Source organism: Synchiropus splendidus, chromosome 18 (genome assembly GCF_027744825.2).
Source record: "Synchiropus splendidus isolate RoL2022-P1 chromosome 18, RoL_Sspl_1.0, whole genome shotgun sequence".
In the NCBI taxonomy this organism is placed as follows: domain Eukaryota; kingdom Metazoa; phylum Chordata; class Actinopteri; order Syngnathiformes; family Callionymidae; genus Synchiropus; species Synchiropus splendidus.
Window position 1 is genome coordinate 12,415,147 of NC_071351.1, and position 21,561 is coordinate 12,436,707.

The window sequence follows — 21,561 nt, forward strand, 5'->3', positions numbered from 1 at the left end:
GCCCAACTCATTGCCATGATAAATAAACCTGGCATTTGAAGTAAAATATGGTGTTAAAGGCGGTTCACCTTTTTGTAAGCAGTGGACAGGAGGGTAAAGAGTAGATTGGTCAAGGGGACAGAGTCAATGAGTCTCTGAACCCGTTGAATGGAAGTACTCTGTGCCATGATGTTGAGCTCAGCTGGTGGGCCATCACTCGCCCAACCCTGCAGGTAAGAGAAAAGAAAATGACCCAACACTCACCTTGATGCAGCAACTTAATCCGAGACAAGACGAGAACAGCCACCAAAGTGTTTGTTAGTTCATGATTTACTTACTCGATGGAGGGCCTCAACTTGCAGATCTTGAAACAATGATGTTAAAAGTTTGATTGCATGGTTTGCTAGGATTACAGGCAAAACTCCAAATCCTTGATGTCTTTGGGGAAAAAAAAAAAAGCATACGATTAGATTAGATTGCCTTTATGCATATACAAAACACACCAGGGAATGAATCCCTGTCCAATAACCATAAAGACAGAACATGACATGTACAGAAGTTTCATTTTATTTACCCTTTCCCAGGCCCTAATTTTGGGGAACCCGCACCATCCTTGGTCCGAGCTGCAATGTCTCGGACACGGAGGGCAGCCAGAGGATCCTTCTCTTTTCCTTTGTCAGCCAGCGCAGTGGGGCTCAGGTTGAGAATCAGGTAAAGGCTGTTTAAAAGGCACCAGGCACCCAATAGTTGAAAGTTCTGATAATGCTGTAAAAGAAATTCATTGTTGTTATATCAAGTAAACCACAGGACAGAAGCGAAAATGAATGTCAATTTTTTTGGCTTAATTGAAACAGACCTCTCCTCCAGCTCGGCGTGAATTGCTGATAGCTTGGCCGATCATTTCATAGATTTCCAACTGTTTACAAAAAAAAAAAAAAGAAAAAAGTTAACCATACAAACATATATATTTTAACTAAACAAGAGGTAGCTAATACAGGATTTAAAAATGAAAGCTATCAGAACCGATCCATTTTACTTACACATTTCTGGACTATTGTGGCTGCATCATTTTCATAATCCTCCTCTTTACTTCCAGTAGGTGCAGAACGAAGCTGCAAACCACTCCCCACTTGCAAAATGGCCATGCAAGTGGCCACGCTCACACCTGATCACAAGAAGGTATGTGTATATTAGACTCTGGTCAAACTGATGCATATAGGTTTAATGGATGTAGTCATATGGCTGGAAAGTGCACAGTGTTCGGACATGCTTAAATAATTTGGACAGCATACCAGCATATAAACAGCTCAGAGCCAGAACAGTCATGTCTAGTAGTCTCCCTGGAGTCAAAGGCTCAAGAACAGGGAGTGAGAGGGTGTCCAAAGCCATGGTTACATCAATGACCAGTGAATGAAATCTTTTGGGATCAGAAAGAGAAACATTTTTACACACACAATTGGATTGAGTACCCACTTTATAGATTAAATCTTTGATCTTTAAAAAAGCCAAGGCTGCTTAAATACCAACCCATTTCGGACAGCTGTAGCATCCGCTACTGTCGCCGGCATTATGAAAAAGGAGTTCGCTGAGACGGCATCTTGAAAGCGATTAATGTAGCGCAGGAAGTAGGGAAGATTGAGGCACACTTGCAGCAACTTTTCTGACCCACCTAAAAATAAGCATACACATTTAAAACATTACTTCAAAGTCTCTCCAGTAATATGCACTTCAAACCAACAAGCAAAGAGGATTTACGCAGGACAGAAAATTGGATATTTGATGAAAGTGAAGCAATACTTAACTGATGAGCAAAAAAAACGATCGCACTCACCTAGTTCCTGTAAGCTTGACACATTCTGGGAAACAAAGGCATTCTTCATTTTGGACTGGGCAGCTTGATCTGAGGTTTGATCATCACTGTCACTTTCAGCCTTTAAAAGATAAGACAAAAACAAAACAATAAACAGGCTTTTTAATTTATCACATCACATGACTGATACGTCAACTTTAAAATTAATGGGTTCAGTTCCAGACAAACACTGTGACACTAACCTGCATGTGAGCAGTCAATGGGGAGGCCAGGATGGTGGTAAGGTCAGGGTTAAAAACTGAAGTCAGCTGATTGAGGAAATTCATCTGCACTTCTTTTTGTCTGAGCTCTGGGTTCACTGCACTGGGTGTCTCCTTCTGGTCTTCCACTAATGGAAATAAACAACAGAAGAAAAATGCTCATTGGGGGCACATTATGGTCATTTCTAACAATGGCAATTGTGGATATTAGGCATCATTTTATCAATCCTGAATACAAAAGGGGTGTAACCTCATGAGATTACTTACCATCTGACAGAGTCTTGATTGTTTCAGGCAATGAAGCAGATTTCATCATTGCAGTGAATGTTATTATCTCTGTGCGATCCAGTCTGCTGCATCCAGTGCAGAGTCCTTTTATTAAAAGAATCAGGTGTTTCTAGAAAAAGATAAAAGCAACAGATTTTAAAAAAGAAAAAAGTAGGACAACATTATTTGATGGGTTTCTTTTTGATCATCAACTGCATCTTCATTGTTCTTTTTTTTTTTTACCTGTGAAACTGCACATGCTTCATCTGGGTTCTCCAGGCGCAACAGAGAGAATTCAATCAAGACTTTGCACGCTGCAGCAACAGAGAGCAGCTGGTTTCGGGGTACTGAAAAGAGGAGAAGGAAGTTATTTTAATCCAAATTAAAACTCAACCCCAATTGTGTTCTAGAAGTACATGGTAATGTAGTGAAACAGAAAAGAAAATATACATACTTTGACCACATATTGTGGTGATGTAATGGGCCGAGAGTGCCACAAATGAAGAGTAGAACGGCTCATATTGTTTGTCATGAAGAAGTATATCAGATTCACTGCAAAGAAAAAAAGCAAATGCTTCAATTAATGGTGTTGAACTGAAAGTCTGGAAAAGGGGAGACTATCAGTGATAGAAAATATGGTTACACTGAGCTTAGAGTACATATATTACCATAAATTAAATAAAACTCTTATTCGTATGTGTAATTGTAGCAAAGTAAATAGCCAGTCATTAATCATTACAAACTGCTGATTTGCATGTTGTTTATTTTACCCTGGAATAGTCACAGAAGGTTCACTCAAAGCATGACTGTAATAAGTGAATATAAACAATAAATAAGAAAGTAATTTGTTCATTAATGGTTCATATATGTTCCCTAATGTAAAAGTGTAACCAAAAAACAAACACATGTATGTCCAGAAATTCAGCCATAACACATATAATCATAGATTTTAAAATACACATTTTATGGTGAAAGACAGTAGGTGACTAGGGTGTCCATGTGCATCACGCCCCACAAAAAAAACAAAAAAAACAAAACACATCCAACGCATGTTGAGACAAATCCCAAATTATGCCTCCAATAAATTTCTTAGCATTTTCAATGCCCCAATCTTAGCCTAACTTCCTGTGATATAATGCACAAAGTTGCTTTTTTTTTTTAACAATCTATTGGGTAAAAGCGCAGGCAAAGCAAAATGCTTTGAAAAAAATTAATTAAAAAAATAAACCACAACCAGGTCAATCAGAACAAATACTATTGTTGACTGAAGGTCAGTGCCCAAAAAGAATCACAATATCAAACACACAAACCATCATGCAAAGGTCACAACATGTGACAATATGCCATCGATCAAATTTTAGGATTATATGAAAAGCAAAATAAGTATTTAACAAATATTCTTTGACATGAACTGAATAAATATGGCGTGGCTAAATTCACTATAAAAACACTGAAACCCGGTGGAGGTTGTACTTTAATTCACGAAAAACGAAACTTAAGTGCGTCAATTACATTTCTTCAATATGTTACAGTGACCACAACACTTAGTTACTCTTGTCATCGTGCAGGATAAAGATCGATACAATATGTAATGTAGGCATGTTTGAAATACATAAATTCATCAATCATCATATCCGAAAAAGGTCCACGCCTACTTTGAGCCCTACTAGACATAAGTTACTGTACTGTCATCATGCCTTCATACCCTGTAAATATGCTGAGTAACATGCCCGAATAATCCTGGTTTCAGCAACTAGAATTATACCTCTGTTTTCGATTGCTGGTGTTGTTTATCGTTGCGGAAGGCCCATTAGCAATCGTAATGTTTGTGTTGGCTAACTAATGATGAAGCATTTTTTCGTACGATATCAGCCAAGCTTTGAAAACGAAGCACTTCACGACAATGCTAACGAAGACCTGTTTCAAACATTTGCCACAAAAACGCGTGATAACATTCACAGACACTGTAGTGTTTACAGTGAACCAGTTCGCAGGAATACTGTAAAATAGCTGCCGAGCTGCTTTTGTTAGCGAAGCTAACGCTCAGTGGATGACGTTTTCTATGGAACTTTACTAACCATGCTAAGTTAGCAATTTAGCCTGAGACGACGGAACCGGTTTAAGGGCAAATGCCGACTTGAAACTTCTTGACAAGGCGCACGTTACCTGTTGATAATAGAACCAACGAGCTGAGGGAGCTCCTTCGTTTCAAAAGCGGTGTAGGAAGCTGATAAAAGCGGCCGAACTGCCGCTCTCCATTCGTGCTCCCCTTCTCCTCCGCTCGACGCCATCTTCCAATCCTGTAGAAAAGGTAGTAAGTGAAATAACAGTATCAAACCACAGGGGCCGCTGTCAACACGCAAACGCTGACTGTCTGAAGTCCAGCAACTTTGAAGACCAACGATTGCATCAAATGATACACGGTCTTTTAATGTAAGTCTTTTATATAGTGAGAGACTTTGAACTCAAAGTCATCCACGAGGGCCGCAATTTTAGATGAAGCACATTTGTCGTACTTATCTTCATAATAGATCCATGATTCTTAAGTGTGTGGATTTTAATTCTAAACCCAACCTTTAGGCAGACGTTAAAAATAACTTAAATGTGTCCCTTGCTGATGATTACAAATATTTCACTGCGAGAAAAGTTGTCGGAGTATACTGTATTTACTATAATTAACAAGGTGTTATAAGATAATCGTATAGCGCAATACTGCATTAAGAGAAACACAATTTTATTATTTATTTTCAAATATATAAATATATTTCTTCACTATATAATTTTTATTTTGCCTTCCGGGTCGGCAGAGGGCAGCAGTTCTACTTACAGGAAGACATACACGCCGGATGACTTCCGTCCTCTTCCTTCCTTTGAAGAGCAGATGCGAGTGTTGCAATGGCAAAGCTAATTCTTCAGGTTGTAACATATTTGGTTTTATTCTTCGCCATCGATGCTGTATTTGAAGATCAAGTTGGCAAATTTGATTGGTAAGATGCATTTTAAAATGCAGACAGGGTGCATTTTACTCTATTATTCCTCAGTAATAGCCATTATTACCTGTCATGGCAGTTTTATGTCCGCTGCGATGTGTTTTACCTTAACTGTATGGTGAAATGTAAGAGCTGATGAATAATGGCGCATTGTGGTTTTGTATATTATATCTGTCAACATGTTCACGTAGTTTTCCGTTGATGTCTGTTCTGTACGCTGAGTCAAAAAAGCTATATACAAACAGCTTACAGCAGCTTAAAATGGCGTGTATTCTTCTGTGCATTGAATTAGATTGTTTTGTTGGAATTAAAGTTAGAATGAAAGACGCGGAATTCCTCCAAATAAACACATGCTTTCTATGGTTTTGCGATGTCTTTCTCAGGAGACAACAATATGTTGGCAAAGTTCGATTTGCTCATTTTGATGCTCACATGCAGTCGTCAAAAAAGGTGATTCTGGGGACAGAAAGCAACGTTTTTGCAGCCATCAACACCCGAACTGGGGAGCTTTGTAAGTTAATCCATTGGTAAATAAATGATTTTATAAACCAACCCAGCACTGGACTATATTTCCGTATCTTCCTGTGTGTATTAGTCTGGAGACACGTGGATAAGACTGGACTAGAGGGAAACATTGATTCTCTTCTGCACCATGGACAAGGTAAACCCACCAATGGTTGTGTATCAGATAGGTTTCTTACATGGAGACTTCCCGGCAAAATATGAGCTTGATCTCCTTTGAACTTTTCCGAAATGACGTTCCTCCCCTAGATGCCGTGATGGTGGTGGGCAACGGGCGCCTTCTGCGCTCCTGGGACATCAGCGTTGGTGGCTTGAACTGGGAGGTTGTGCTTGAACCTGGAAGGTAGTATTTTTCAGCCATTTACACCCTGAATCCTTCTTCATCATTTTTTAAATGTTGCTGCGTTATCACCAATAGTTTCCAAGCGGCGTGTTTCGTTGGACAACAGGACACCGTCAAAAATGTGGCAGTGTTGAAGAAAAATCTGATCTCCCTGCACTACCTCTCCAATGGTCATCAAAAGTGGATTGAAAATCTTCCAGATAGGTAAGTTTGCTTGTTAATATACACCAGACTTGATACTTGAAATTTCTGTTTCTGCCTTTGTCCGAAAACTTATTGTAATTTCTTGACAGTGACACAGTGGATTACCAGTTTTTATATTCTGGTGGCTCTGGGGAGGTGTATGCTTTGGGAGTTGTGCCTCATTCCCACGTAGCCGTTGTTGTGTACAGTGTGGATGATGGAGAGATCATCAGACAGGTATTCTAATCATCACAGTTCATCACAGAGTAATATTTGAATTTGACAGTACAAATGCTTGTTTTCAGATGTCAGTGGAGGCACCTTGGCTGTCCAACATTCAGAGCAGTTGTTCCTCCGTCAGCCAGGGGTTTCTGACGTGTGTTGACTCCACTACGGTGTCTCTGTACACTCTTAATCTTCAGGCCGGAGGACAGATGGTTCAGATTCCCTTGCAGGTATCAACCAAATTCCAGAGCAATAATTTTACATTGTTTAAATTACATCATGTGTTGATGCTACTCCACCAAACATCTGTTGTATTCTCTGGTGTATTTTTTTGTCCTTTGATAGCTCAGCTATTGAGTTCTTCTCTGCAAACAACCCCAACTTGTCTGTGGTTTACACCAATTTAACATCTCATTCTTTCAGACACTGGGACTTGAGATCGTTCCAGGTTTCAAACCAGTTCTGGTCTCCACACAACCGACTCCCGGGAGGCCGCCTCTGGCGGAGTTTTTGCTCCAGCTGGGTCCTGATCATCACCTGCTCCTTCAGCTTAACAGTGACCAGATTGTGATCCTGAGAGATTTTAAACCAGTATGTGCAGACTATTTTATATTGAGACCGTTTTCGGTTGAATTATTGTTCTATAGACATTTAAAAAGTCAAGCGGTTAAAGGAGGTGCTAATGTTTTATGTATTTGATACAGGCCATGTTGTCAGCATTTTCCACGACTGGAGAGAAGACAGTTGTTGCTGTCATGTCCCCAAAGAATTTAACAGTAAGTGCTGCAGCTTATTGAGCTGCGTTTCTATCTATAACTCCCCTGACATGCTGAAGCATCATTTCTGTGCATTTATTACTGCTTTGCTTCTGCAGGCTTCCACTGTTAACCTCTTCAATGCTGAGACTGGACGCCGACTGTTGGACACAAGTTTGATTTTTAGTTTGGATCCCAATGGAGGAAAGCCAGAGAAAGTAAGTGCTCAATCTGTAAGATTTATTTTTTTTAATTTTTCACGTATTTCAATTTTGCTAACTGTTGCATTAAAAACATCTTTCAGCTGTTTGTGCAGTCATTCTTGAAGAAAGATGATTCTGTAGGCTACAGAGTTTTGGTGCAGACAGAGGACCACTCACTTACTTTTGTCCAACAGCCAGGTGAATAAATCTGAATTCTACAATGAGCTTTTTTTTTTTTTTGGCAATACTGATTGAGTCATGATGAGTCTTGTTTTCAGGGCGGTTGTTATGGTCCAGAGAGGAGGCTCTGTCAGATGTGGTGACCATGGAAATGGTGGATCTGCCCCTCACTGGAACTCAAGCTGAGCTTGAGGGAGAGTTTGGCAAAAAAGCTGGTGATTATACTTACATATACATATCTAAAGCTGTGTTTCCTGATGCATATCCCATGCTGTTTCTGCAGCTCTCGAGACACTTTAAAAGTTGAGATATTGTAGTTCTTGCATGTGTTACATAGTAGAACCAGTGGACTAAATGCCTTTTATGGACTAGTTTTCAGTTGATCCGACTGATGGAGTTTCCTAATTTAATAATAAGCATGGTGTGTTGAATAATTCCTAAGGTTGCCTCAGGCTTATGGAAACTGTGAGTGTGTTGTGGTCATGAATCACCTTGTTACCGTTTGCTTCACTGTCTAATGTTTCCCCCCAATTTCACTGCTGCTTTTGGATTCAGCCATCCAAGGTAAAACTCTTTTTATTTTTATGCAGTTGAAATGCTGTGTAGATTTCTGAATACATTTCCTTTGAACTTCTGGATTCCACAAAGTAAACAGACTGTCCTGATTGTGTTTTACTTCTGCTCTTGTTTAGATGGGCTGATGTCCATGGTGCTCAAGAGGCTCTCCTCTCAGCTCATCCTGCTGCAGGCGTGGATCTCCCATCTGTGGAAGCTGTTCTACGACGCGCGTAAACCTCGCAGCCAAGTTAAGAATGAAGTGACCATTGAGAATCTCTCGAGAGACGAGTTCAACTTGCAGAAAATGATGGTCATGGTGACTGCCTCTGGAAAGGTACTGAGGCAACAATTGCGTGAGATTTGGCAGCACACTAAACACATCTTTTTCTTCTGAAGCTGTTCGGGATCGACAGCAAGACAGGAAGTATTTTATGGAAACACTACCTGAATAATATCCCGAGCAATGCAGCCTTCAAACTGATGGTGCAGCGGACCACTGCTCACTTCCCTCACCCGCCTCAGTGCACCCTGCTCATCAAAGACAAGGTGCTGTCAAAAATATTGGGGTTGATGTGCGATACTTTGCAATATTGAGCGTTTGTCTTTCTTTAATTCGGTTCTTCAGGATACCGGTCTGGCCACGCTCCATGTGTTTAACCCCATATTTGGAAAGAGGAGTCACATCACCCCCCCTGCTCTGCCTCAGCCAATCCTCCAGTCACTGCTGCTGCCACTCATGGACCAGGACTATGCGAAGGTGCTGCTGCTGGTTGATGACCAGTACAAGGTCAGTTCAAAGTCATGAGCAATGATCCATTTTGTTCACCTTCAACAACAAGTTCGCTTCTCTCACTGTTTTTTCAGGTGTCAGCCTTCCCCTCCACAAAGAATGTGTTGCAGCAACTTCAAGAAATGGCTTCTTCGATTTACTTTTATCTGGTGGACTCCAGTCTGGGGCGACTTTCAGGCTACCGGCTACGAACAGTGAGAAGTTTTTTGCTGAAACACCTTGTCGTCATCGACTGGATCTGACGTCTTTCTCTTTCAGGACCTGTCGACTGAACTTATTTGGGAGGTGGTCATCCCCACCGAGGTGCAGAAGATTGTCTCTGTGAAGGGGAAGCGGCCAAATGAGCACGTGCATTCGCAGGGCAGAGTGATGGGAGACCGCAGTGTCCTTTATAAGGTAGAGTAACTCCTGTCCACCCTGACTGATCAGACCCTTGCCTGGTTTTTCCATGGCATTTTTAGAATTTGTTTTCCTCAGACACACTTTGTCACTGTTTCCTCAGTGAATCACAGCCTTCTGCTTATGAAAAACCCTGACTCCTTCTACAAACAACTTTATTCCTTCCAGAAGTCTTTTTTTTTTTTTCCCCAAGCCGCAACATCTATCACAGTTCTACGTCACTGTTCTGACTGCAGCTCAGACTGCTGAAGCTGGTCATCTGGTCGACACCTGGTTTCTCAGGGCGATCTTGTCGTGAAATGGTTTCCAGATCTGTCTTTCAAAGGTCTTTTGTTAAGCACATTCTGGGTCGCTTTTGAATCTGGCTTTGTTTCTTATCCATCAATCATGGCTTTGGCTGCGAAAGCAACATTTTAAAGGGGTTTTAAACATTTTATTTTTTTAATCCAACCATCCAATCTACAGTACCTGAATCCCAACCTGCTGGCAGTGGTGACTGAAAGCACCGACTCGCATCAAGAGCGGAGTTTCGTCGGGATCATGCTGATCGACGGCGTCACCGGCCGCATTATTCATGAGGCCGTACAGAGGAAGGCCAAAGGGCCGGTTCACGTGGTGCACTCTGAGAACTGGGTGGTGGTAAGTTGCTGACACAACGTTGACTCATACATGTAAACAGACTTTTAAACAAAAGCGTTTCACATGAACAGTACGAGTACTGGAGCACCAAGTCACGCCGGAACGAGTTCTCAGTGATCGAGCTGTATGAGGGCATGGAGCTGTACAACAGCACCGTGTTCAGCTCGCTGGATCGGCCGCACGCTCCACAGGTGCTGCAGCAGTCGTACATTTTCCCCTCCTCCATTTCCACCATGGAGGCCACTCTGACTGAGAAAGGCATCACGAGTCGCCATCTGCTCAGTAAGTTTGAAGCGCTGCACAGCTTCTCTGGACATATGACTTTCTTTTCTCATGGGTGGCTATCTTCAAACAGTTGGCTTACCATCTGGAGGAATCTTGTCTCTGCCCAAAATGTTCTTGGATCCCCGGAGGCCTGAGATCGTCTCTGAGCAGAGCAGGTGAGTTCAAACCTTTTGCTGGCAGATTGGATGTTCCTCATTGCGGTGTAATTCCAGGGAAGAGAACCTGATCCCATATGCTCCAGAGCTGATTATCCGCACTGAGTGGTTCATCAACTACAACCAGACTGTTTCCAGAGTGCGGGGGATCTATACTGCCCCCTCTGGATTGGAGTCAACCTGCCTGGTGAGTCAAGACACCGTATGACACAGTCACTTGCTGAAATCTTCAAAAATGCGTGGAAAATTTGGGTCAAAGAAGATGAGATGCAGCTCAAATTCTTTCTCTGCTTTCATTATTTATTTTATAGGTGGTGGCCTACGGTCTCGACATCTACCAGACCCGGGTCTATCCATCGAAGCAGTTCGACGTGCTGAAAGACGATTATGACTACATGCTCATCAGCAGCGTGCTCCTCGCCCTCTTCTTCGCCACCATGATCAGCAAGCGCCTGGCTGAAGTCAAACTGCTCAACCGGGCCTGGCGCTAAAACCCAATCGTCGGAATCCAATCGCCCACAAGGCTGCACTGAAGACCTCGGCTCCGGCGGACTGAAGCCTGAGGTCACACCCATGTGAGAGAGAGGTCGCAGTTCAACCAGGTCGAACTGTTGAAGGTGGACTGACTTTTGCGAGAGATTTTATCTGTTTTGTTTGTAACTTATTTTGTCAAGCACAAGGAATTATTGCAATTTTTTGTGCCTGTTTGAATAAATGATTAACATGACTATTAAAGAAAATCACTGGAATGACTTGAATTGACTTTTAAATCTTAGACTGTATGGATTAGGTTCGGCCCGCCTGCTGAAGCTCTCATTTTCTTAACAGACAGCAAGACACAGATGAATAATTTGTGGATCATATTTGATTTATTTGTGTCAGATACCAACCAGATTCTCAGTTCCTGTAAATGTGAGGAGCTCTCACCACTCGAGCTGCATTTTAACACGATTAAAACCTGTTCTGAAACAAGTCTCCTGTGCATTTATTCTGAGCAGAAAATGGCTGCCCATGAGGTTTAGATTCTGGAGAAGTCGTACTCCAAAATTAACTTGTATTAATAAGTTATTTTATTTGTATAAATAGATTACAAACAACAGACCTTTGAAATTATTCAGAACCTTCATGAAGAACCTCAATGTAACAAAGATGTAAACACAGAACCTCAACAGTAAACACACATTCTCACCACTAGCCTTCTTTAAAATACATTTCTTGGATACATTCAAGGAAAGTTGAATGTTACACGACCAGAACGTTGACCTTTGAGAAATCCTCTCATCGCAGGACGTGAAGTAACATTCCAAGATGAAGCTAAACAGGTGATTTGACAGCAACTGACAAACACAGGTAAAGCCTGGTCCCTTTTCAGATCCTCCAACGTTGTCGATCAGTTGACAGAAATTTAAAAATATAGGCACTCTGCGTTAAACATTTTTAGGATCAATATTGAGTTTCATGTTGCAAGAATATAACAGCTTTCAGTCATTTACATAAGTTCCATCATCAAGAGGTGTAACATACATGATGAATAACATAGTACTTTCCAGTGTTTCCTAAAATTAAAGGAGAAATTAACCACAAATAATGTATTATTTGGTGAAAATAATTGTCGCACAAATGTGTAAATATAAAAAAACAACAAATCGCAGTTTAGTTTTTCCCCCATTAATGAGAAAGTGGAGGTTTAGTTTCTGCATCTCCTTAATCTTTTTGTGTGTTTACTGCCGCAAATCTCTGTGCATCTTTCCATTTGTCCACAGTTGATCAACTGTGTGTGCTCTCCACTGAGCCTCAGTGACTGAGTCGCAGAGGCAGCTGCTGAAGCAAAGAAGCCCAAGCTTTCCTTTGACTCATCACTAGTCTTCTGTGTTGTGCTCACAAGGCGTGGTTACGGTTCCATGAAAATGACTGGTCTCAGTAGATTAAAGTGAAGGAGGTAAATATTTCTGCCGCACCAGAGACACAACATGGAATGTAACGGTGCGGAAACGTTAAAATACTCTTGGGTCTCACAGTGCAGTTCGACACATAAATAATCGTACAAAAGAACGTGAATGATTAGTCCGTCAGTCGAAGTCCTCCGCTCATTTTTTTTTTTATCTTTTCTGCCAGACTTTGCTGTCCACTCTGACAGGTTCGCTCATGAGTCTGTCCCGTCTCTCGGAAGGTCGCCTCGGCGGCAGGAGGATGTAGTGTGTGTTACTGGCCTGTCTTCCGTCCTTCACAATTGGAACAATGCAGGGAGTCAACTGAGGTGCAGGGGGCGCCCTCTGACTCTGCTCCCTCAGTAGCGCCTTACTCACGTATTTAGGATTAGCAGCAAAACTCTGAGTTGCAGGCATCACACCGTTTATATATATCGGGAGAGTTTTGGGGCTCGGAGAGCGAGGAGGGCATGGGGGAACTAGAGGGACTCTTGGGGGAATTTTGGGAGGTCTGTCCTCTGCGTAGGAGCTCACAGTCTTCGGAAGAGGTTTCGGTCGGATTGGGATTCGGGGCGGGACTTCAGGCTTGTCACTGGGGGTTGGTGAGAGAGTTTCTGGCCTCAAATGATCTCGTTGTGGCATCCAAATATTCTCGTTTAATCCACTCCCTCTTCCAGGCCAGGAGAAAGCAGAGTTCAAGTTCTCCTGATAGGCGTAGTTGACTTGCCCAAAGCCGCTCCGACACACAGACTTGGGGCCGCTGCGGGGTAAAAGTCGCTGCCGATCACTGGTGAAGAACTCGACTTCATTGTCAGCAGCCTCATCGGACATGAGCTCCTCTGGGTCAGGCAGAGGGGGCAGGGGTTTGGATTCTCTCTGGTGGTCTCCAAACATTGAATGCCTCTTGGGAGCGGGGACCACTTGGTCGCCCTCATTGGTCCGCCACAAAGTTTGGTGGGAAGTATCCGAATAGAAGGGAGCCTGGGAGAGGCTGAGGTTTGCTGCAAGACAGACATTTTCATGTGAACAAAAATTCTTACTCTTGAAAATACAAATATTCTTTTGTGTTTTTGCCGAATTCAATTTGAATTATGAACGTAAAACACTTGCATTTGGGCAAAATGGATAAGGACATTGCAAACGCTTTTACGGCCGATTGGAAGCTAATAAACTTAGTAAGTTTCTCATAGATTTTCAATGGGTGAAATGGCACTTCCTGTCACATGATCAGTTAAAACAAGCAGGAAACGGAAGCTTAAATTTATTTAAAAAAAATACAAGATACAATTAAATTACAGCAATTTATCAACATTTATGTGACTATTGAGTATAACGTGGATTTACCAACATTTTAAAACGTGCGTTTCATTCTTCTTCACGTGTCAATTACACGTACAACAAGACACCACTGCCATCTGCTGCTCATTGCCTGAATCCCATTGTCATGCTCACTGCACTCTGTGTATTTGACATGAAATATTTTAGGTGCAATACAAGTAGAATTAAATAATGCGACCTGGTAAAAAAAAAAAAAAACTAAAGGTAATAGTTAAGAATTGAATTTTCTAATTTACTTATTCATATCAGGAGCTATTTTGCTAGAATAGAAAAATGCAAACTCAAAGTTATGTAGATACAAAAAGTCTATTCTCATCCTGGGTAGCAGACGGCAGAGTCGACCACAAAAACCAGTGTTTTGTTCCACACAGCAGTGTTATCAGTGTTTCCGCTCCCAGAGGAAAGAAAACAACCTGCCACAGAGGTGGAAACAGACAGGAGGGGGTGAGCCACCCACTCTCCAGTTCTGCTGACCCAGAGGTAAATGACGCGCACTGAAGAAACACAAACTTTCCGCCAAGTTCGTCAAACATCAGTCACAACAGCCCGATTAACGTGGCAATCCTCATTATCAGCTGTCTCCACACAGCTTCCCATAACCTTCCCTGCTGAAACATCCGGTGGCCCCAGACTTCAGGAGCAGCTGGTGACACGGAGCGATAGCTTCCTCCGCACCTCTGCCCCACTCAGTGATGACACCAGCAGTGTGCCAATACTTGTCACCATATCCTTTGTAAATGCTTCAACAGACTGAGCTCTGACTTTAAAAGAATTGTCAAACCATTGTCTTAAACTTTCTTCACCGCAAGAATGTAAAAAAAAAAGTTTGTTTTATTAATCCTGGAACTTTACTCTGATACATTTCATCATCAAACTATAAAAAGTAGACGCATAGCTGTAAGATTATATGAAGATTACTCTCTGAAATAACACTCACAGTTATCGTCTTTGTCCATCTGCTGCTCCTTCAGGTTGTGTTCCAGGTCTGCGCTCAGACTCAAACACGCTCTGCAAAGCAGAACTTGGTTAACAAACAGAACTCGAGGGGGTTGTCAATCATTTCCACACAAAAACTAGACAAGAGTAAGTTATTATTAGAAAAACAACTACCCATGATGGTGAGTTTCCATTCGCTCAGTAGATTATATAAGTGAGCCAAAATAATTTGTCACATTTATCGACACAGAATGTGGGAAGCCAGAGGAAATTATTATTATTATTATCATTATCATGGCGAGTGTTTTGTGTACCTGCTGAGGTCGTGTTGTCCCCAGAAGTTACTCTGACTTTTGGCCATGTTGTGGCAGGAGCAGAACGCTGGTTTTCATATGCATAAATACAGTTGTGCTCCTCGGATTCCTCAAGCTAAAATAGATTCTCCATCTGCAGCGACGAACTGTTGGAGAAAAAACATTGATTTGATTCACACAAAAACACATGTCAACATTCTTAAATGACTTTTCCATGTTGCAGAAACACCATTTGCAATGATTATTACTTTTATTTTTATTATAAAGGCAATATATTATATGTGTACTTCAGGAAGTGGATTTACTTTCCAAAGTAGATGGCAGTCATAAAAAAGAGCACGTGTTTCTACTTAAAAGGTTCCAGATTATTTTATTTTATTTTTATATTTTGTTGATTTTATAAACTCATAATTTCAGATGTAAAATGTAAGATTTTTTCCTCATTACATTTCTTCTTAACCACTTTAAATTATTTTTTTTATTTACCTTTCATCTGTATCTCATGATGGATTATAATATATATTCTTTTACATACAGCTGTAACCGTGTTAAGTACCTCCGGCTCTTCATTTTAACTCGACACTCTGCTCCATATAGCTGATCAGTGGGAGCAAAACAACAGCAGCAGCAGCAGGTCCAGACTGTTCATGTGTGTTTTGCTAGTAATGATTCACCAAGTCCACAGTAGAATATGTAACTTCCATGTATGATGTTTAAATTGCTGGTGGGAAACGCGCAGACATTCCGGCAGGCGATTCTTTAAAATACGACTCTGCATTACTGGTGTTTGAAAACAAAGAAGCAACCTGGAGGTGAGGGCTGGGAAGCAAGATCGACTGTTACTGTCGGGAACAGGTGGGAACGCCCGTGGCATCAACAAACTGGTGCACCGCTCGACTCTGCCCTGCGTGATGCGTCATGTGTTGTTCCAGCTTGAGCTTATTTGTCCGATGAGTGGGACGTGGCACAAGCTCCGGGTCAAATGTGGGAGGACAGCACGACGTCCCCCCCCTTCCTCTGTGTGACCATGAGACTTGGCAGTATCTGCCGCAGCAACAGCGACTAATTGTTCTGCATTCCTGTGATGCTGACCGGGACGGCACACCAAAGCACCGCGCACACTAACACTCCTGTTCACTCTTCTGGCGGAGGAGACTGTGAGGATGGATCAATAGAGGGATGTCAAACTCAAAGGGGTAACTACTTCATATCTGCAGCTACTTTAACTATAACAGCTGTTATCAGGGCCCTGAAAAAGACAGATTACCTCCACATCAGCTGGGATGAATGACATGAGGCCGTCCTGTGTGACAAAAGGTCCTTGAATTTCTTACAACCGGAAGGTCAAATGTCAAGCTGGGCAAACAGAAACCTTCATTTAAGCATAAACTTCCACTTGTTACCTTCAGATTCATGAGCGCCGGTTTACAAGAACTTCATTCAGGACCGAACACGATTGAATGGTTCAGTCATTTTGATCATTTAAAAAAGAAAAAAAAGAAATGTGAAGTCACTTAAAAGGCCATGCTTTTCATCATCCTGTCAAGTGAACCAGATTTGCTCCTTCTGGCCGAGCGTTCTACTTCTGAAGACTATTGCACAACCTCACAAGAACCTGCACTTCAACTTGAATACCAATGCCATCCTTAAAACAATTGTTGTGACATCACATCCGTCAGTGAGACCCGGAGATGGAAGACGGCGAACAATTATGAATTCTAGTGGCGATTATTCAGCCTGTGCATGAATGGGGCCACTTTAAGACTTTGAATGGGCCATTGTGCGTCTTTGGTGCGCCACGAAATGGGCTCAGAAATCGGAGCGGACTCTCCCATGGGATGAGGACTGAGGAAACTCCGTGGAGATCTGGAGACACTGCTGAAGTATGAGGATGAAGTCATGAGGACTGCATGTGCCAGAAGTGGAGGGAGCCAGAGGCATGAAAACTGTTTGTTGATTTGGTGTCAGAGTCCTGATGCGCTCAGTCATGACTTGCCAAGACTCCAGATAATAATTGTTGCTTCCTAAACACATGCGGGGGGGGGGAAGCGTGTGAATGTGTATCACTCATCACGGGGAGGAAACCTGCTGGATAGAAACAAGAGGAGAAGATGTTCTGAATCACCCCACGTCTGCAGGTCTGGACGTCACCCGGAAGGCTGGTTCAAATCTTCAAGTTGACTCATTCAATCATTCACGAAAATGCATCTGCGGTGGTAATGTTACACCACAGCTCCCCGACTCATCAAAGCTTTGTCTATTTTTAGTTACTTTCTCCGATGAAATGCAAATCAAGCCCAAAGAATATAAAAATACAGAACATTAAATAATGACAGCAGACAAATAATTTCTTCATTGTTAAATTATTGGTAGAAATGGACAGAAGACCGTGTAAAATTTTTGGCCTTTTTGTCTGCAGCTGTGACTTTTGTGAGGCCTGCCAAACCACCCTTTCTCTAGACGCCAAGACCTACCAAGGGAATATGAGAACAAGCTCCAGAATTCAAGATTTATTTTCCTTATTCGCTTGTGGCTCCTTGCTTTTTCACATCCCAAATTTAAAGGAAACCAGGCGAAAAAGAATGCTCATGAATCTATAGATCCTAAATATGAATAATTCTTTTAACTCATGCATTTATCATGTATTCATGTTTAACCAAATCAGACATATTCATGCAATTACTTTTCACTTAAATATATTTATTTAAAAAGAATTTCCTGCATGACACCTGGTCAAACAGGTCTTTAATAATTGTACATGTATATATATATAATAATCTTCTGCCTCTTTTCTTAGCGAAATTACAATAAAAAGTCAACTATAACTACAACTATTATTACACAACATTCTCCTTATTTCAAGTAATAAAGCGGGAACGCATATGCAATTATTATTATCAAGAAAAGATCCTTTAAAATTTACAATGCAAGTTTGAAAGACAATTTTAAATACCTTCACACTGTAAAGTTAATTAAAGTACAGTTTACATCCACGACACAGGGATATTTTGAAATGTAAGTTTAAGAACAATCTAAAACATACATATTTATCCTTTTTTTGTTGTTGTTTTAGAAAGGTTTTTTTTACTCACAAGGTTGTGATTAATGTAGTTTTTTTCCAAAATGTTTTCAATTTTAGATGTTTGCGGGAATATATCAGACAGGAAATGCTTTAAATAGTTCGGACGGTGATGCATCGTTTTTATACAGGAGAATGGAGCAGGTTTTCATTTTGAAATGACTGAGATTTTCCAGCCCTCTAGCGCCGCCTCTCTGCCCACCGCTTGGCCGGAATCAGGGAACTCTTGAGCGGATCGAGAATGGCGGTGCTGACCGTCCTCGAACAAAACCCACAGGATGAGCGCGTTGTAACTCATACTGAAGAGACTCGGTGTTAAAACATATCAAAGCTTCCCCCCCTCAACACCCGCGAAAGCGACGTAGGTTCACGAGACGAAACTCGTCTTACCGCGAGCATGCGCAGATCCTCCACTTCATTCATAAACCAAATAAAAGTTCCGATCGTAGAAATAGCTGTAATAGTTCAGGGTTGATCCATGTGCTTCATCTCCGTGACAACAACACAAGAAGAAGCGAACACATCCTGCCATAGTGACGCTTTTCCACATCTGCTTATAAATGAGGCAGTAACTCCACCCAGACGCCTCTTAAAGGGAGAAAACACCAGAAACACTAAACATTTTCGGACAGTCGGTAGCTCACGTACAGCTTCAGAAACGTTCCACCGGAACGCGTTTATCGCTGGTTTTGCTTGATCTCACTTTGATCCACTGGACTGGTACTGACCACTGCAGGGTGTGACACGTCACGCAAGCAGTTTTTAGAGATGTTCACCACTGATAAGAACTGTTGTTAGCTTTTATCACGCAGGCCCATATTTTTTTGGATAAATAAGAGAAATAATAATGAAATCATTTTTGGAGAAAATCATAAATAAATATAATAAAATAATATTTTATTTTCGAAATGAATACATATTTAATTTCGAATTTAAAAATTATATTTCTGTATATTTATGAGCCTTTCCTTCCCTTCCTTTATTGTTCACTGAAATTGTGAATTCTTGATCGATAATGTTGTGTAACTAGTTGTTATATTCCCGACGTGCATGCAAACAATTAGGAACTCAGCCAGTGATACTCTTTTGCATCCGTTTATTTTCCTGAACTACCGGACTACAAATGTACAAACACACATGTATTAATGGGCAGGCGAATCACTTATGCATGATTGCTGTATGTCTACCCAACAAAAAGTAGTGCTTCTATTTTATAAAAAATAAAATAACATAGTATTTTTGCAAATACATAACACTAGTCGACTTTGTGTATCTTTGTTCAGGAACTGTGACTCATCTACCTTTCAAACGCCACTATCCACTAACTTCATAAATTACTTTTTTATTCATTCAAAAATGTGCATTTAATAAAGTATAAACAGTAATTGGTTTGATTTTACATGTATTTCAAATAAGTTTTTTTTTTTTAGCATTATTGCCATTCAATTCAATATGTCTCACGTTTAAATGTGTAAACTGGCGACAAAGAAATTGCTTACATCTCAGCTTATGAGTACGACTAACTGTGCGTCCATGAACTCCAGTGACCCCGACACCTATCTTTTTTAAATCATCCTTGTGCAATGACTTGACGGGAAATTGCCCTCGAGTGGGAGTCGAAAGCGCGTGGGCGACCTCTATTTAAATTATGACTCATAATGTATTATAATGTAAGAAGTTATAACTTGTGTTTCGCGACACTGAGTGCGTGTTTACCTTGAGGAAATCAGAGTTTAACTCTTCGTCCACATTCACGCCTGAAAACAACCAGCTGCCTTGTTGGGTTGGACAGGCAAAAATGAGCTTTTAGCTACCAGATGCTGTCCATGAATGAGAAGAGACAACACAAACACACTTGCTTCTTTTGAAATAATTTATTTCTGCTATTTTTTTTCCTAACAATTTCACATACGATTGCAAGTATAAGCTTTAAAAAGACCATTTCTTCTTGCCATATTATAGTGTTTTATTTTATTTTACATTAAATGCATATGTTTTACAGTTTATAAACATAAAAATATAATGAAGGGCCACAATATGGCCGCAAAAAGATCAGATTGCCCAAATGGCATGACAGTAACACATATATTTTTTAATGTTTTTCAATGTATAGGAGTAAATTTGAGAGTCAAAAGACAGTAAAAGGTGAATATTGTTGTTTATACAAACACGTCACGTTGAATGTTACATTTACATGGTCAGATTCAGAGTTTGACCTCAGGAGTGATGGTGGATGTGTGCGGTGAGTGACCACACCTGCTGTAAAATGCTCACCATGGCGTCCTTGTCTCCCATGTTAAATGGCATTGGTCATCAAGCTTTCCGGATCTGTTAACCGTTAACCAAGATTTATTTGCTTCATTTGTTGATCTAGGCTTGTGTTCGATCCAACCGAGATAACAGGACAACACAGCTATTTTGAATCAGAAAACTATTTTTTATGCCTTTGACTCACAATTGAAAGTGAAACATTTACTTGAGTCTACTTTTTGCTTCTCTCTGTGGAACGGTGGTGATGATCCGCACTTCACATCTGGAGTCCTAAACTCCATCCATGTCACAGCCAGATTCCATTTTCCACCTGGAGCTTCACATCTTCCTTGCGGCGCGACTCCTCTGTGGGCGCTTTGTGGTGACCCAGGGTGCTGTGGGGGTTGTTGTCAGGGTGGGCCGGTCTCCCACAGAGGAGGTCAAGTCATTTCCTGCTCTGAGAGACACGCCGTCCCTTCCAGCTGTCAGAGCAGTCAGAAACCCACCTCCCACATCTGCAACCATCCTCTCTGCGGCTGCTGCTTTTCCAAAATACAAGTGGGCAGGAGATTCCTTGGTTGTTTCAGAACTGAAAGGACACACATACGAAGCTGGGAAAACACTTCACTCATTCATCAAACTGTTTTTTAGGGGAGGATGAAAACATTACTCAACAGGTGGACAGTGACCACGACAGCTCAGTCTGATGACTTCTACATGTTTGGGAGCCTGTGTCACCGCACGTCTCCCACACACACATGTTCAACGGAGAACACGTCAGGTCACACCTTGCTAGCTCATTTCCTGCCAGAGTCGGCGTGACTGATGATTTTAGAATATATGTAAAAGTGATTAGCAGACGTGTTTTGTTCCTACATTTATGACAAAGTCCAACAGAAAATGATGAAATCTTTTGTCACATTATTGACTATAATGGTCAACAAGACTTTGCCCTCAGAACACGATGCGCTATGATGAAACTTCCTGTCGTGTTACGTGAGAAAACAGCACACGACTTTGAACCCTGTCATCAGCACCCGATATTTGCAGAAAAAAAACTCAAAATAAATGCATATGTAGGATGGAGCTCAGCCATCACTCCTCTCCTTGTCCTCCTCCCTGCATTCATCATAGCTAAGCTCTCTTCTCAAGGGACAAAGTCAAAGGTCACAA

The 21,561-nt window shown here is 41.3% G+C and overlaps 3 protein-coding genes across 10 annotated transcripts in view; 1 reads left to right on the forward strand and 2 right to left on the reverse strand.

Moving 5' to 3' along the window:
* ubr4 (ubiquitin protein ligase E3 component n-recognin 4) overlaps nt 1–4,646 on the reverse strand; it is a 32,174-nt gene extending 27,528 nt beyond the window's left edge. For all 8 annotated transcript variants that reach the window (XM_053848785.1, XM_053848783.1, XM_053848781.1 and 5 more), the window contains exons 1-13: nt 4,483–4,646; nt 2,771–2,868; nt 2,560–2,663; nt 2,317–2,446; nt 2,032–2,177; nt 1,811–1,910; nt 1,507–1,648; nt 1,272–1,396; nt 1,020–1,144; nt 836–895; nt 554–744; nt 318–417; nt 69–206 (exon numbers count right to left, since the gene is read on the reverse strand). In XM_053848785.1, coding sequence (XP_053704760.1) covers nt 69–206; nt 318–417; nt 554–744; nt 836–895; nt 1,020–1,144; nt 1,272–1,396; nt 1,507–1,648; nt 1,811–1,910; nt 2,032–2,177; nt 2,317–2,446; nt 2,560–2,663; nt 2,771–2,868; nt 4,483–4,607 — 1,584 coding nt within the window. In that variant the 5' untranslated portion in view covers nt 4,608–4,646. The remainder of the gene's footprint in view (nt 1–68; nt 207–317; nt 418–553; nt 745–835; nt 896–1,019; nt 1,145–1,271; nt 1,397–1,506; nt 1,649–1,810; nt 1,911–2,031; nt 2,178–2,316; nt 2,447–2,559; nt 2,664–2,770; nt 2,869–4,482) is intronic.
* Nucleotides 4,647–5,145: 499 nt separating this feature from the next.
* On the forward strand, nt 5,146–11,505 carry emc1 (ER membrane protein complex subunit 1). Its single transcript, XM_053849916.1, is given in 22 exon segments — nt 5,146–5,303; nt 5,690–5,817; nt 5,902–5,967; nt 6,078–6,171; nt 6,247–6,375; nt 6,465–6,591; nt 6,660–6,809; nt 7,003–7,170; nt 7,284–7,347; nt 7,350–7,552; nt 7,639–7,735; nt 7,816–7,932; nt 8,410–8,609; nt 8,672–8,821; nt 8,901–9,062; nt 9,140–9,259; nt 9,324–9,461; nt 9,930–10,103; nt 10,175–10,385; nt 10,459–10,543; nt 10,601–10,730; nt 10,855–11,505. Coding segments are annotated over 22 exon segments (2,985 nt in total). The 5' UTR covers nt 5,146–5,211; the 3' UTR covers nt 11,035–11,505.
* LOC128749914 (ERBB receptor feedback inhibitor 1) lies at nt 11,394–18,676 on the reverse strand. Its single transcript, XM_053849917.1, has 4 exons — nt 18,529–18,676; nt 15,060–15,205; nt 14,747–14,817; nt 11,394–13,472 (listed from the first exon to the last, which is right to left on the reverse strand). Exons 2-4 carry the CDS (start codon nt 15,104–15,106, stop codon nt 12,643–12,645), a joined length of 948 nt encoding a protein of 315 aa, XP_053705892.1. The 5' UTR covers nt 15,107–15,205; nt 18,529–18,676; the 3' UTR covers nt 11,394–12,642.
* Nucleotides 18,677–21,561: the final 2,885 nt, after the last annotated feature.

Bases quoted from the DNA above. Each gene is read 5' to 3' on its own strand.
- LOC128749914 (XM_053849917.1), bottom strand. From the start codon at position 15,106: ATGGCCAAAAGTCAGAGTAACTTCTGGGGACAACACGACCTCAGCAG. The intron at 14,818-15,059 runs GTACACAAAACA...TCTGCTTTGCAG, and splicing joins GGACAACACGACCTCAGCAG to AGCGTGTTTGAGTCTGAGCG. The intron at 13,473-14,746 runs GTGAGTGTTATT...TCTGTCTTGCAG, and splicing joins GATGGACAAAGACGATAACT to CAAACCTCAGCCTCTCCCAG.